General features: G+C 41.5%; 1 protein-coding gene across 1 annotated transcript; it reads right to left on the bottom strand.

Annotated features, from left to right (window-relative positions):
* Positions 1-5,690: 5,690 nt before the first annotated feature.
* LOC114171653 lies at positions 5,691-6,990 on the bottom strand. Its single transcript, XM_028056536.1, has 3 exons — positions 6,457-6,990; positions 5,955-6,270; positions 5,691-5,758 (listed from the first exon to the last, which is right to left on the bottom strand). Exons 1-3 carry the CDS (start codon positions 6,988-6,990, stop codon positions 5,691-5,693), a joined length of 918 nt encoding a protein of 305 aa, XP_027912337.1.
* Between the last annotated feature and the right edge of the window lie 8,403 nt (positions 6,991-15,393).

Below are 15,393 nucleotides of genomic sequence, written 5' to 3'. Positions count from 1 at the left end.
TGGAAGAAGAAGAAGACATGGCTATGATGGTGGTGGAAGGCGCAATCAAGTCCCACAAAGACAACCTCCACCAATCAAGATTCCAAAGTTCAAGGGGGAGAATGATCCAAACCTCTACATAGAGTGGGAGCAAAAAGTGGACCAAATCTTCAATATTCATTTAGTTAGTGATCAAGAACAAGTAGATTTAGTAGTTTTAGAATTTGAAGATTATGCCATGACATGGTGGCATCAATTGTGTATGGACAATATTAACCAAGAGCCACCCGCGGCCTCTTGGATGGACATTAAAACTTTGATGCACGCTAGATTTGTTCCTTCCTACTATAGGAGGGAGACTCTTTTGAAGCTCCAAAGGCTTCAACAAGGGTCTATGTGTGTGAATGAATATTTTAAAATGATGGAGTCCATGCTTCTCAAAGTAGGACTCCAATTTGAAAGTGAAGAAGAAAAGGTAGCTAGATTTGTGAGTGGTCTTAGAAGAGAAGTTCAAGATGTAGTTGAGTTATATGAGTATTCCACTCTTGACAAAATTTTACACTTGGCCTTAAAAGTTGAAAGTCAATTGAAAAAGAAACAAGAGGCCAAGAGAAATACTTCATACAATGAATACTACTCTAGAACTTGGAAAGGAAAAGAAAGAAAGGATGAGAAACCACCTTCCAAAGACCACCCACCTAGGACTAATTCGTCTAGAACCTCCCATGAAAGTGCAAACTCTTCTCAAAGTTCAAGAACTAGTTCCATAAAATGTTTTAAGTGTTTGGGCTATGGTCACATTGCTTCAAATTGCCCAACAAAGAGGAACATGATCTTGAACCCTAAAGGAGAGGTTGAAAGTGAACATTCTTCTCCCCCCTCCCCTAAAAGTTCTTCCTCCCACACTTCTTCACAATCTTCAAGTGAGGATGAAATCAAACCTAATGAAGGAGGTTTGTTGGTGGTTAGGCGCATGCTAGGCCAAGTGCCTAAAGAATTTGAAAACCAAAGAGAAAATATTTTTCACTCAAGGTGCCAAATCAACAACAAAACTTGCTCCCTCATAATTGATAGTGGAAGTTGTGTTAATATGGCTAGCACAAGGGTTGTGGACAAGCTTGGCTTGAAAACCATCCCTCATGCCAAGCCCTATAAGCTTTCTTGGCTTAGTGAGGAAGGTGAGATTAAAGTGGACAAACAAGTCCTTATTAACTTCTCCATTGGAAACTACAAAGATGAGGTATTATGTGACTTAGTGCCCATGGAAGCAACCCACATTTTATTAGGAAGGCCATGGCAATTTGATAGGAAAGCTTTTCATGATGGCCATGCCAACAAATTTACATTTAGCTTCCAAGGCAAAAAAATCACATTACTACCTCTTTCTCCAAGAGAAGTCAATGAGGACCAATTGCAAATGATAAAGAAAAGAAAAGAAGAGAAGGCACAAAAGAAGGCGCAAGGGCATGGCAATGAGTCCAAGAAGAGCATGATCACCCTCAAAGGGGTGAAGAAGGTAATGCTTGCCCAAAAACCCATCTTCCTAGCTTATCCTAGTGAATCTTCCCCCTCCTTCCAAAACCCTCACTCTAGATGTCCCTTAGACTTGTCATTAGTCTTAGATGAGTTCAAAGATGTTTTTCAAGAACCTCCAAAGGGTCTCCCACCCCTAAGAGGTATAGAACACCAAATTGATTTCATACAAGGCTCATCTTTGCCTAATAGGCCAGCCTATAGGACTAGTCCCGAGGAGGCTAAGGAAATTCAAAAACAAGTGAATGAGTTGTTAGAAAAGGGGTGGGTGCAACATAGCATGAGTCCTTGTGCAATGCCCGTGATTCTTGTCCCCAAAAAGGATGGAACATGGAGAATGTGCATAGATTGTAGGGCTATCAACAACATAACCATCAAGTATAGGCATCCTATTCCTAGATTAGATGATTTGATTGATGAGTTACATGGTGCAACCATATTTTCCAAAATAGACTTGAAGAGTGGGTACAATCAAATTAGAATCAAAGAAGGTGATGAATGGAAAACCTCTTTCAAGACTAAGTTTGGATTATATGAGTGGTTAGTCATGCCTTTTGGCTTGACCAATGCACCTAGTACATTCATGAGACTCATGCACCATGTTCTTAGAGAGTTCTTAAGGAAGTTTGTTGTGGTGTACTTTGATGACATTCTCATTTATAATATGTCTCAAGATGACCACTTGCATCATTTAAGGAGTGTGTTAGAGACCTTAAGGAAGGCATCCTTGTATGCTAACATGGATAAATGTGTGTTTGGGATGGATCATGTGATCTTCCTAGGTTTCAAAATAAATCAACATGGGGTCCATGTGGACCAAGAAAAAGTGATGGCCATCAAGGATTGGCCTCCCCCAAAGAATGTAAGTGAGCTTAGGTCTTTCCATGGGTTGGCTAGTTTTTATAGGAGGTTTGTGCCAAACTTTAGCACCATAGCCGCCCCTCTCAATGAATTGGTCCAGAAAGGTGTGGTCTATAAGTGGGGCAAAGATCAAGAAAAGGCTTTTGAAACTTTAAAACAAAAATTGATCAATGCACCACTCTTAGCCCTCCCTAACTTCTCCAAAACTTTTGAAATTGAGTGTGATGCATCCAATGTAGGCATTGGGGCCGTGCTTCTCCAAGAAGGGCACCCCATAGCCTATTTTAGTGAGAAACTCAAGGGGAGTCACATCAACTACTCCACCTATGACAAAGAGCTTTATGCTCTTGTGAGAACTTTGCAAACTTGGCAACACTATCTTCTTTCAAAGGAGTTTGTGATACATAGTGACCATGAGTCACTCAAATTTTTGAAAAGCCAAGGCAAGTTAAACAAGAGACATGCTAGGTGGGTAGAGTTCTTAGAGCAATTCCCATATGTGATCAAACATAAGCAAGGAAAGGCTAACATTGTGGCGGATGCACTTTCAAGAAGGCATTCCCTCCTTTCAATTCTTGAAACTAAATTTCTTAGTTTTGATCATATTAAGGAATTGTATCCAAGGGATGTTGATTTCTCCTCCATTCATAGTGAGTGCCACCAAGGGGCTTACAAAGACTTTTACCTTCTCAATCAATATCTTTTCAAAGGTAAGAGACTTTGCATTCCCCAAGGTTCCTTAAGAGCCTCACTCATTAGAGAGGCACATGAGGGAGGATTAATGGGGCATTTTGGGCCAAACAAGACTTTGGAAGTCTTGAAAGAACACTTCTATTGGCCTCACATGAGGAAGCATGTAGATAGGCATTGCAAAAGTTGCATAGCATGCATGAAAGCCAAGTCTAGAGTCCAACCCCATGGTCTTTACACTCCCTTGCCTATCCCTTCCAAGCCTTGGGTTGACATATCTATGGATTTTGTCTTAGGCCTCCCAAGGACCAAAAAAGGTAGGGATTCCATTTTTGTAGTGGTGGATAGGTTCTCTAAGATGGCCCATTTCATTCCTTGCCATAAGATTGATGATGCAACTTATATTGCAAATCTTTTTTTCAAGGAAGTGGTAAGACTACATGGCCTACCTAGGTCCATTGTAAGTGATAGGGACTCCAAGTTCCTAAGCCATTTTTGGAGAACCTTGTGGGGTAAACTTGGCACCAAGCTTCTTTTCTCCACCACTTGCCATCCCCAAAGTGATGGCCAAACCGAGGTGGTTAATAGAACCCTAGGGCAAATGCTAAGATGTATGATAGTGCAAAACATTAGAGAGTGGGAGGAACTTCTTCCCCACATAGAGTTTGCCTACAATAGGGTTGTGCATTCCACCACTTCTCATTCCCCTTTTGAGGTTGTGTATGGGTTCAATCCCCTAACTCCCTTAGACCTCCTTCCCCTTCCCACTCATGAGGCATGGACTTGCCAAGATGGTGAGGCCAAAGCCAAGTACATCCAAGACTTGCATTCACAAGTCAAGGAAACCATTGAGAGAAGAGTTAAGAAACAACAAGAGGATGGTAATAAGGGAAGAAAGGAAGTCATCTTCCAAGAGGGAGATTGGGTTTGGCTTCACTTGAGAAAGGAGAGATTCCCTACTCAAAGGAAGTCTAAGCTCCTCCCTATAGGGGATGGCCCCTTTCAAGTCATTAGGAGAATTAACAACAATGCTTATGAGTTAGACTTACCCCCAAGCTACAACATGAGTAACTCATTCAATGTTTGTGACCTTTCTCCTTTTGATGTAGGGTTTAAGAATTCGTGGTCGAATTCTCTCCAAGAAGGGGAGGATGATGAAGGCATGACCACCTCCTTAGAAGCTCCCTCAAGAAGGATCACTTGAAGCATGTCTAGAGGGGAGCCTTCTATTCCATCACCTTTATCTTTGTTTTGCATTACTTTAGTTTGAATTCCCTAAGTTGGTTTCTAATTGATTTATTTTGGTTGACTTGTTGACTTTGATCCAAAGTTGACCTTTGACCAAGATTAGATTAACTTAAACCAACATGCTAATCCTTGTTTGTCTTGTTTTGTAGGTAATTAAGAGAAAGTAGAGCATGGCTAGGTGGCACTTGGTGATTGGAGCACTTGGATTAAGTGGAAGAGAGAGGAAAGCAAAAAGCATAAAGCAAAAGCAAAAGTACACATGTACCTTGTCTCCTTTTGCCTTTGTGGTTTATGCCTTAGAAGGTCACTTGGTCCCCTTCCTCTTTTGGCCTAGAATCCTCATGGGAATGCCTCCACCAATCATCTTCCTTCACTTGGCCAAGACTCACTCTCACATTAGGTTTACGGTTTGCTAGTTAATCCTTTTTCATGTTTTTGTATTTGCTAACGGACCCCTATGAACTCCTATTTAAAGGGTGCTCCTTGTCTTGTAAAAGGGTTGATCATTTTGTTTCTAAACTATTGTGTTTCAACCTTTAAATTTTCGTGAGCTCTCCTTCCTAGAAGTGAACTCACCTTTGCCTTATCTTGCTTGCAAGTGGCGGCACCATCACTCATCTCTAGGGCTTGGTTGGCTTAGATCCCCCCCTATGAGTGGCGTACTTCTTCCATGCTTCATCTTCTATGCTTTCCATTTTTAATATTTCTTCTTTCATTTTGGTTCTTTAAGTGTTGTTAATGTTGTGTGAGTTTAAGCTTGAACCCAACTCTCTTCTTCCTTTCATGAGCTTGAGAAATGAACCTTCACATCTAGATAGCTTGCTATCTTAATGTCCAGTGGGAATTTTCTAAAAGCTTTCTTAAATAACTTCACCATATTCATAACTCTAAAAGGAAACAAGATAATCCTTCATCAAGAAAATGTCTCGCTTAGGCGACCCCAGCTCGCCTAAGCGAGATCTCGCGCAACACCCAGAGGCAACCTCCTGATAATTTCGCTTAGGCGAGAACCACTCGCCTAGGCAAAATTATCAGGTTTTCTGCACTGTTCTTCACATGCAAGGTTATGAAATTCACACCATAATCCAATTGCACACCAATAACAGTTCATAAAGGAGAATTAAACTAAGGATCGTCTTATCCAAACACACAAGAAGTCTAATTACTCAAAAATTGATCGAAGGTTAGCTTCCCTTACCTCTTTTGCTAAGGTTGAGTTTGGTGGAGTTTGAAAAAGGCACCAAGGTGGCAGAGATCTCAATTTAACCTAGAGATTCAGTAGCAAGACATAGAAAAGATTGAAACTTATAATTAATTTCGAATTCAGGGATGAGCAGATGAACTCTAGTGGAAATTGGACCAAAACGGAGAATTGGAACCTACCGAGGAGGGTGGGAACTGAGGGTTGGAGCTCCAGAGGGTCCAGCTGAGTCTGATCCTCCAGAATCTGATCACAAGATTAAGGAACTGGTGAGGGAACTGAGTGATTGGTGAAAACAGAGGAAAGAACTTGGAAGCAGAAAGGAAGAATGAGAGTGGTGTTTTCTGATGGTTTTTGAGAGTGAGAAAGGTAGTTTTAGATTTTAAGGGGTTTCACATTCTCCCCATCATAAAAAATTTTCGTCCCGAAAATTAAGGCTTACCTGCAAACATGTGCGGGTATGACCTTCTCACATCCTCTTCTAATTCCCAAGTAGAATCGCCCGTCCGTTTGTCCCATATGACTTGGACTAATCTGATGACCTTTCCTTTAAGTTGTCTTGTCTGAAAATCACCAAGACCCACTGGATGAACCTCTACTGAAAGATCTCCTCTAATCTGTAAATCTTCTGCTTCCAGTACATGGGAGGGGTCAGGTACGTACTCCCTGAGTTGTGAGACGTGAAACACAGAGTGAAGATTAGCCAATTGAGGAGGCAGAGCGACCTCATATGCCACTGGTCCTATCTTTCTCAAGATCTGATATGGGCCAATGAACTTAGGAGATAGTTTTCTCGAGCGGATGGCTCTCCCTATACCAGTAGTCGGGGACACTCTCAAGAACACATGGTCTCCAACTGCAAACTCCAGAGGTCTCCTCCTCTGATCAACATAGGATTTCTATCTGCTCTGAGAGGCCTTCATTCTTTCTTGTATTAGTTTAACCTTCTCGGTAGTCTGCCTTAGCAATTCTGGACCCACTACTACCGACTCCCCATCTTGGAACCAGCACAAAGGGGTTCTACACTTCCTGTCATAGAGAGCCTCATAAGGGGCCATGCCAATACTTGCATGGAAGCTGTTATTATAGGTGAATTCAACCAAAGGCAAAACGTCATCCCAGGCGCCCAGATGATCTATTGCACAAGTCCGCCGAAGGTCCTCAAGAGACTGGATCGTCCTCTCGGACTGACCGTCTGTCTGGGGGTGATAGGCGGAGCTCATGGCCAATCTACTGCCCAAGGCACTCTGCAAGGTCTGCCAGAAGCGGGAGGTGAACCGTGGGTCTCGATCCGAGACTATGCTAGATGGTACTCCATGTAATCTCAATATCTCGTTGATATATAATTGGGCCAGCTTGGTCATGGACATCCTCAGATTTATAGCTAAAAAGTGGGCGCTCTTAGTCAGGCGGTCCACTATAACCCAGATGGCATCATGATTCTTCATAGTCCGAGGCAAATGGGTAACAAAATCCATGGAAATGCTATCCCACTTTCACTCTGGTATTTCCAGTTGTTGCAACATTCCTCTAGGTCTCTGGTGCTCTGCTTTGGCCTTCTGACAGGTCAAGCAGGACGACACGAAATGAGCAACATCTTGCTTCATGCCCGACCACCAAAAAGACTCTTTCAAATCATGGTACATTTTGGTCATGCCCGGGTGCATATTAAAACGGCTTTTATGACCTTCTTCAAGAATCATACCCTTCACCTCTAAGTCTTCAGGTATGCAGACTCTGCCTCTAAACCTCAACACCTCGTCAACTCCCACTGTTAAGTCCTTGGCCTTTTCGGTGCCAAGTAGTCCCACGGTCTTCTGTAGCTTAGGGTCAGATAGTTGCCTCTCTTTTATCAGAACAAGGAAATCGTTAGACACAGTTAGATGATTGCATCTAATGACTCCCTCCCCTAGGACTATCTGTATCCGCATATCCCTGAACTGTTCCACTAAGCCCATCTCCCTAACCATCATATGAGCAGCATGAACCGTTTTTCTGCTCAAATCATCAGCCACCACATTTGCCTTCCTCGGGTGGTATAGTAATTCAAAGTTAAAGTCTTTAAGAAATTCCATCCATCGTCTCTGCCTCATGTTCAACTCTTTCTGGTCAAACAGATATCTCGGGCTCTTGTGGTCGCTGAAAACCTGAAACTGCGCGCCATACAGATAATGTCTCCACATTTTTAAGGCAAAAACTACGGCTGCCAACTCCAAATCATGAGTGGGATAGTTCTTCTCATGATTCTTTAACTGTCTCGAGGCATAGGCAACCACCTTCCTGTTTTGCATCAAAACACATCCTAACCCCTAATGGGAAGCATCGCAAAACACTTCAAATGGTTTACTAGCATCTGGAATCACTAGCACAGGTGCACTCGTCAATTTTTTCTTCAATTCAAGGAAGCTTTCCTCACAACGGTCAGTCCAAGCGAAAGGCTGATCTTTCCTAGTCAGCTGTGTCAAAGGTGCTACCATTTTGGAAAATCCCTCAATGAATCTCCTGTAATAGCCCGCTAGCCCCACAAAGCTTCTTATTTCTGTCACTGACTTAGGACGCCCCCACTTTAATACCGCTTCCACCTTGGATGGATCTACAGATATGCCCTGAGCTGATATCATATGCCCCAGGAATTGAACTGTAGACATCCAAAACTCACATTTTGACAGTTTTGCATACAATTGTTTTTCTCTCAAGATGCTCAAAACTGTTCTCAAGTGTTCAGCATGTTCCTCATAACTCCGAGAGTATATCAAGATGTCTTCAATAAAAACCACCACAAACTTGTCTAAGAATGGTCTGAAGATTCTGTTCATATAGTCCATGAACATGGCAGGGGCATTAGTCACTCCGAAAGGCATTACTACGTACTCGTAATGCCCGTACCTAGACCTGAAAGCGGTTTTCTGAATATCATCTGACTTGACCCGAATTTGGTGGTATCCCGATCTTAGATCGATCTTAGAAAACACTGTGGCTCCATGTAATTGATCCATCAAGTCGTCTATTCTCGGCAGAGGGTACTTATTCTTGATGGTTAACTTATTTAGCTGCCTGTAGTCCACACATAGCCTAGAACTGCCGTCTTTCTTCTTAACTAGCAACACTGGCGCTTCCCAAGGTGATACACTCGGTCTAATAAACTGTTTCTCAAGGAGCCCTTCAATTTGTTTCTTCAATTCCTCAAGCTCAGCCGGAGCCATCCTGTAGGGTGCCATTGATACTGGCCCTGCTCCTGGCACAAGATCAATAGAGAACTCTATTTCTCTAGGAGGGGGTAAACCAGGCACATCTTCAGGGAACACGTCTGGGAAGTCCCTCACCACAAGTGTCTCAACACTCCCACCTTCCCCCTCAACGGACAAGTGAGTCAGAATTAAGAAACATTGAGATCCTTCCTTGATTGCCTGGTCCACCTGTTGCGAGGATATCAACTGATCTTCATCTTCCAAGCTAGGAAACACCACCCTCTTCTCGTTGCAATCAATAAGAATATGATTAGTGGACAACCAATCCATTCCTAAGATTACATCTAGCCCTTCCAGGGGTAGACTGATGAGTTCAAATTTTTGCCCTCATTTAATATTTAAATTTGGGGATTTAAGTGAATTTTCTGTGCTTAAAGATTGATTTAATTAGGATTTATGATTATTGGATTTATTGAGTAAGTTTGGTAAAAGTGGCGTAAAAATTGATTTTAGTTGCATAAAATATTATTGGATATTCTAACGTTTGTTGATGCAGCTGGAATTTATTTTTGGTCAATTAATAGTGTGATTTTAAAATATTCAAAGTTACAAAATAAGTCCAAAATCAAGAAATTCTGAAAAAGAATAAATCAGGAGCTAAATGCACCCCCAGTTTTCACTAAGTTACACCCCTCCTACCACTTAAACTCCACTAAACCAGATCATGCCATGTGGCAATCCCCACCTTTTAAGATTAGCCAACCATAAGCCGCCACGTGTCATAATCCCCACCTCACCAAATTAACCAATCAGATTCTGCCACGTCATCATCTTCATCTCCCAAAACCCTAACCCTAATTTTCTCCTCTCCTTCCACCCTCCACACAGCCGCCGCCGCCAACCTTTTCCGACAACCATCGCAGCTCCGCGCGCCTCCATCTTCTCCCGCAGACACCGCCGCGCCACCACGCCAGAAAACACTGCAGAACCACCGCGATGCAGCACCTCCATTTTCTCTCCATCATCTTCTTCGTCGTCACGGCAGCGCAGACGCGTCACCACCAACGCAGCAGCCATGGCAGCAGAAAACGCAGATCTGCTCCACCACCACCGTCCCTGCACTACGCCGTCAACGCCTTCACTGCACCAGAAGCGGCGCGGCCACCATGTTCTTCCATTCACGCGTAGCAGCTCCTTCGCGCCACCATCTTCCTCCATTCGCGGCCGTCACAGAACCTCGCGCTAACCACGAATCGCGCAGCCACCTTCACCTGCAACAACGTCACGCCGCCACCGCAGACCTGCCACAACTTCGCAGCTCCGCAACGCCACCTCCATTCTTCATCGCAGATCTGAAACTCCGGCGAACTCGAGCCAACGAAGCTTCCCTGTGACGCACTTGCAACCATCCGCGAACCCAGATTCCGCGAGCAGCGCCGCCTCCATCTTCTCGCCTCCGCATCTGCAGCAACAGCGCGAACCTTCTCCGCAGCCATCGCAGCAGCACTCTTCGCCGGAGAAGGAGGAGCAGCCGCGCCGTCATCCACAAGCCTCCATGAAACCCTAAACGCAGCAAACCCTAGTCTGGAGAGAGAAAGTGCACTCTGCGCCACGTGTCAGTCTCTCAATGGACACTGAAATGGTCAAAACTGGTCAACTCTGGTCAACTGGTCAAAGTCAGCAGTCAACTCTGGTCAAAAATGAGAAGGGCAGAATTGGAAATTTGACAGCAATTAAGTTGCTAATTAATTAAATAAAAATAAAAGATTTTAGCAACTGACAGATGAAGCCCAAAGTCCAGTGGAAGCCTATATAAAGAGACTTAAGGGAGCAGAACGACTGACAATTTTTATAACTCACAGCTTAGACACTTAGAACTCTCTGGTTTTGGCAGATACCGTCTCCACCACATCTCTCATTCTCTTCTTTTATTTTCTTTCCTTCATCATATTATCATGTATTCCATCAAAGCCATGGAGGGCTAAGCTTTTAAGGGTTGATTCCACTGTAATTTCTTAAATGGATTCTGAGGTTAGATGAATTTATATGTTTTGTTATTTTGATTATTGTTGTGGTTTTTGTTTATCTATGTCCTTTGCTTCTTAATTGAATAGAAAATAATGATTTTAAATCTACATTCATGCTAATCATATGAGTTAAAAGGTTTTTAAATTAAATTGAGACTTTACTTTGATTTTGTTTAGAAACTTTCATTTGATTAAATAAGTTTTTGCCAATAATTAAGACTTTAATTTGATTAGAGGTAATTACTTTAACTAAAATTAGTCAAGACTTTACTTTGATTAATTAAGTTTTCTATTTGGTAAAGAAACAAAGGAATAGACATGATTAGGCATAGTAAAATTAATTGAGACTGTACTTTGATTGAATTTACTATGGACAATCTAATAATTCTCACTTTTAATTGAGACTGTACTTTGATTAAAAGTGAGGATGCCAACAAATGAATTGAGTCTTTACATTGATTTATTTGTAAATCAACAACAATAATTAATTTAACAATAATCTCTAGATAACCAATGAAGAATCTTATTTAGAAAAAGTAGTGGAATTGACCTATTTACTATTACTGTGTTTACAATCTTCCGTGTCATTTTCTTTGCATATCAAAACCTCCCTATTTTTATAGTTGCTAGTTTTAAATTGCTTTTTTGAGAATCAAATATTTGAGATCAATTCCGTATTCGTTGTGAGACGACTCAGGGTTATCTTAACCCTAACTATTTTCTTCACTACAAACTGGCAATACTGAAGTTGCTAAAGTAGTGGTAATTTGATCGCCTAACGACAGCGATATGAAATTTGGCGCCGTTGCCGGGGAATACGGTTAGTATTTCTTTTATTTTGATTCTGTTTTTATTTATTTATTTTATTTTATTTTATTTTTTATTTTTATTTTACGCATATACGTTTGATATAGTTTGTTATTTTGTAGTATCTAGTTTTCTGTTAATATATTCCAAGCAAATTTCTATTTTTGTTTTGATTAAGAATTTCTTTTAAGAAATTTTTTGAGACTAGTTTGGAAAACTCTGTCTAGGAAAGACTTGGTATTTAAGTTGTCCACTGTGACGCACCTCTCTTTCCTGGGAGTAGACCCAACGACATCTTAACTCATTTCTTTCTTGAAATCTTTCTCCAAAACAAGAATAGGAAGAGAAAAAAAAAACAACACACAGGAAAACACTTTCACTTTCAGGTGGACTTGCATAGTGCATGACTCGGGCCAATCCGGGTCAATTTTATCAACTTGATTCAAAACTTGAAAGGAACTTGCGTAAATCACGTAGGAGACTTGAACTCAGGTGTTCTACTGAAGGAGCACCATCATCATCTGAACCTACCACTGAAAGTGTACCGCTAGAATCACCTCCGGTGATTAACATATCTTCTGATCCATCACCTGAACCAGAAATTCAAGAAGATAGAATGGAAGAAAGAACAATAAGAGAGTTGGCTTCACCGGATGCAGCAATTACACAAAACATGTGCATCCAATATCCAGATGGAGAATGTGAGCTTAAGTCTGGGTTAATCCATCTTTTACCCAAATTCCATGGATTAGCAGGAGAAGACCCGTACCATCATTTGAAGGAATTTCATGTTGTTTGTTCATCCATGAGACCTACAACAATGACAGAGGAACATATCAAGCTTAAGGCTTTTCCATTCTCATTGCAAGATGCCGCTAAGAATTGGTTATACTGCCTTCCGCCAGGATCCATCAATACCTGGGAGACTCTGAAAAGATTATTTCTGGAAAAGTTTTTTCCAGCATCTAGAGTTGCTGCTATTCGCAAAGATATTTATGGGATAAGGCAACAAGAAAGAGAAAGTCTTCACGAGTATTGGGAAAGATTCAAGAAGTTATGTGCTTCCTGTCCTCATCACCAGATAAACGAGCATCTCCTCATTCAATACTTTTATGAGGGATTGAGTATCATGGATAGACAAATGATAGATGCTGCAAGTGGAGGGTCATTGGTGGACAAAACGCCAACAAATGCAAGACAATTGATTGAAACTATGGCGTCGAACCATCAACAATTTTCCACAAGGAGTAATTCTATAACTCTATTGAAGGGAACCCATGGGGTAGAAGCTTCATATGTTGCAGATCACAAGAAATTAGAAGGGAAGTTGGATGACTTAGCAGCCATGGTAAGGACCTTGACAGACTTACAGAAAAAGCCTATCCCTTCTACTTTATGTGGAATTTGTGCTTCTACTAATCATCCTACAGAGGCTTGTTCTATGTTAAAAGAGACAGGGACGTTAGACAATGAACAACCTCAGGCATATGCTGCAAACATCTATGGCAATAATAGACCACCTCGGCAACAATACAACCATGATTTGTCCTCCAACAAGTACAACCCAGATTGGAAGGAATATCCTAGCCAGAAATGGGGAAATCAACAGCCTCAACACCAACAAGTCTATGTTCCACCTCAACAGAGGCAACAACCACAACCAACTGCAACCTCTGGTGATTCAAACATGGAAGCAATGATGAAAATGATGGCTGACATGATGAAGGGACAAATCAATGAGTTGAAACAGACAATGGAAGCAACCAATCAAAATTTGCAAAATCAGATTGGACAAATGGCAAATGAGTTAAATCAGATGAAGTCTCAACAAGGCTCGAGCAATTTGCCTGCACAAACTGTAATCAACCCGCGAAATGTAAGTGCTATTACTTTAAGATCGGGTAAGCAAATACAAGGTCTTGGGGATGCCCAAGAAGATGAAGATAAGGAAAATGAAGTTGTACCTAATGATGAAAGAGGAAGATCAGATGAAGCAACACAAGCAACATCTGAGATGCATGCACCCAGTGATAACTCCAGGTTGGTATCCCCTAATACTTCCTCTGAAAATCCTTCTCCTTATTCTCCTCCTCCTTCCTATCCAAACCGTTTGAAACCAAAAAATAAAAAGATGGAGGAGTTAGACAAAGAAATCCTGAATACTTTCAAGAAAGTGGAGATAAACATTCCTTTGTTGGATGCTGTGAGACAAATTCCTAAATACGCCAAGTTTCTCAAAGAATTATGTACACATAAAAGGCGTATTATGGACAAAGAGGTAGTGAACATGTGAAGAAACGTCTCTAGCTTAATTAAGAAGCCTGCAGTCAGAATGCCGCAAAAGTGTAAGGATCCAGGTATGTTTTCTGTTCCCTGCATTTTAGGAAGTACTAAGTTTGACAATGCTATGTTAGATTTAGGAGCTTCCGTTAATGTAATGCCTTTATCTGTTTTCACTTCACTTCATCTTGGACCTCTTAAGTCTACTGGTGTGGTCATTCAATTGGCCAACCGTAGCACAGTTAACCCTGCAGGTGTGCTAGAAGATGTGCTTGTCCGTGTGGACAAGTTAATTTTTCCTGCAGATTTCTATATCTTGGATATGAAGGATGATGAAGGAATGAGTTCAACCACAATCATCTTGGGAAGACCATTCATGATGACAGCACGTACCAAGATAGACGTGCATGCAGGATCCTTGACTATGGAGATAGGAGATGAGAAGGTGCAATTCAACGTGCTAGAAGCCATGAAGCACCCAATTGAAGATCATTCTTTGTTTTGTATTGATTTATTGAGTAATGTAGTGAACAATTATGCTTTTGGACTTTTGGACGTTTTATCTGGTTTTTCTTCTTCTTTGGATTTTTCTTTTTCGAATATTTCGGGCTCAATTTTAGACGAAAGGGAAAATTGTAAAACAGGTGATGTTGAGGACGCGGTGTCACTATTTGATACCTCTGTGGCGTCCAAGTGTGATGCTGAGGTGGCTGAAATTACCTTAGGCAGGAAAATGTTGCCATCTGTGGAACAACCACCCATTTTGGAGTTGAAACCTTTACCATCTCATTTGAAATATGTTTATCTTGAGAGGGATGGGAAACTCCCTGTTATTATATCTGCCTTGCTTACTGACGAGCAGGAACAAAAGCTATTGCAGGTTATCAAAAATCACAAGCGAGTAATAGGCTGGACTTTGGCAGATATTCCTGGTATTAGTCCTTCTTTCTGCATGCACAGAATACTCTTGGAGGAAGATGCTAAGCCAGTGAGGCAACCTCAGAGGAGACTGAATCCTCAGCTGATGGAGGTTGTGAAGAAAGAAGTCACCAAGTTGCTACAAGCAGGTATTATATATCCCATTTCTGAGAGCACTTGGGTGAGTCCTGTACATGTGGTCCCCAAGAAATCTGGGATCACCGTGGTCAAGAATGAGAAGAACGAGTTGATTCCTACTCGTATTCAGAATAGCTGGAGGGTCTGTATTGATTATAGAAGACTAAACCAGGCCACCAGGAAGGACCACTTTCCTTTACCATTCATGGACCAGATGTTAGATCGATTGGCAGGTAAGTCTCATTACTGTTTTCTTGATGGATTCTCTGGGTATTTTCAGATTTGTATTGCCCTAGAGGATGAACATAAAACTACTTTTACTTGTCCATTCGGTACATATGCTTATAGGAAAATGCCATTTGGCCTTTGCAATGCTCCTGGAACATTTCAACGATGTATGATGAGTATTTTTACAGATTTATTGGAGCATTGTATTGAGGTTTTTATGGATGATTTTAGTGTATATGGTTCATCTTTTGATCATTGCTTGTCTAATCTTGCTAGAGTCTTGGAGAGATGTGAA

Source organism: Vigna unguiculata, unplaced genomic scaffold (assembly GCF_004118075.2).
Source record: "Vigna unguiculata cultivar IT97K-499-35 unplaced genomic scaffold, ASM411807v1 contig_312, whole genome shotgun sequence".
Taxonomy (NCBI): domain Eukaryota; kingdom Viridiplantae; phylum Streptophyta; class Magnoliopsida; order Fabales; family Fabaceae; genus Vigna; species Vigna unguiculata.
This window is presented reverse-complemented; position numbering and strand designations above follow the sequence as displayed.

Bases quoted from the DNA above. Each gene is read 5' to 3' on its own strand.
- LOC114171653 (XM_028056536.1), bottom strand. From the start codon at position 6,990: ATGGATTTTGTTACCCATTTGCCTCGGACTATGAAGAATCATGATGCC. The intron at 6,271-6,456 runs GTTAAACTAATA...GGCCCATATCAG, and splicing joins TAAGGCAGACTACCGAGAAG to ATCTTGAGAAAGATAGGACC. The intron at 5,759-5,954 runs GTAAGCCTTAAT...TCTTGTGATCAG, and splicing joins ATACCCGCACATGTTTGCAG to ATTCTGGAGGATCAGACTCA.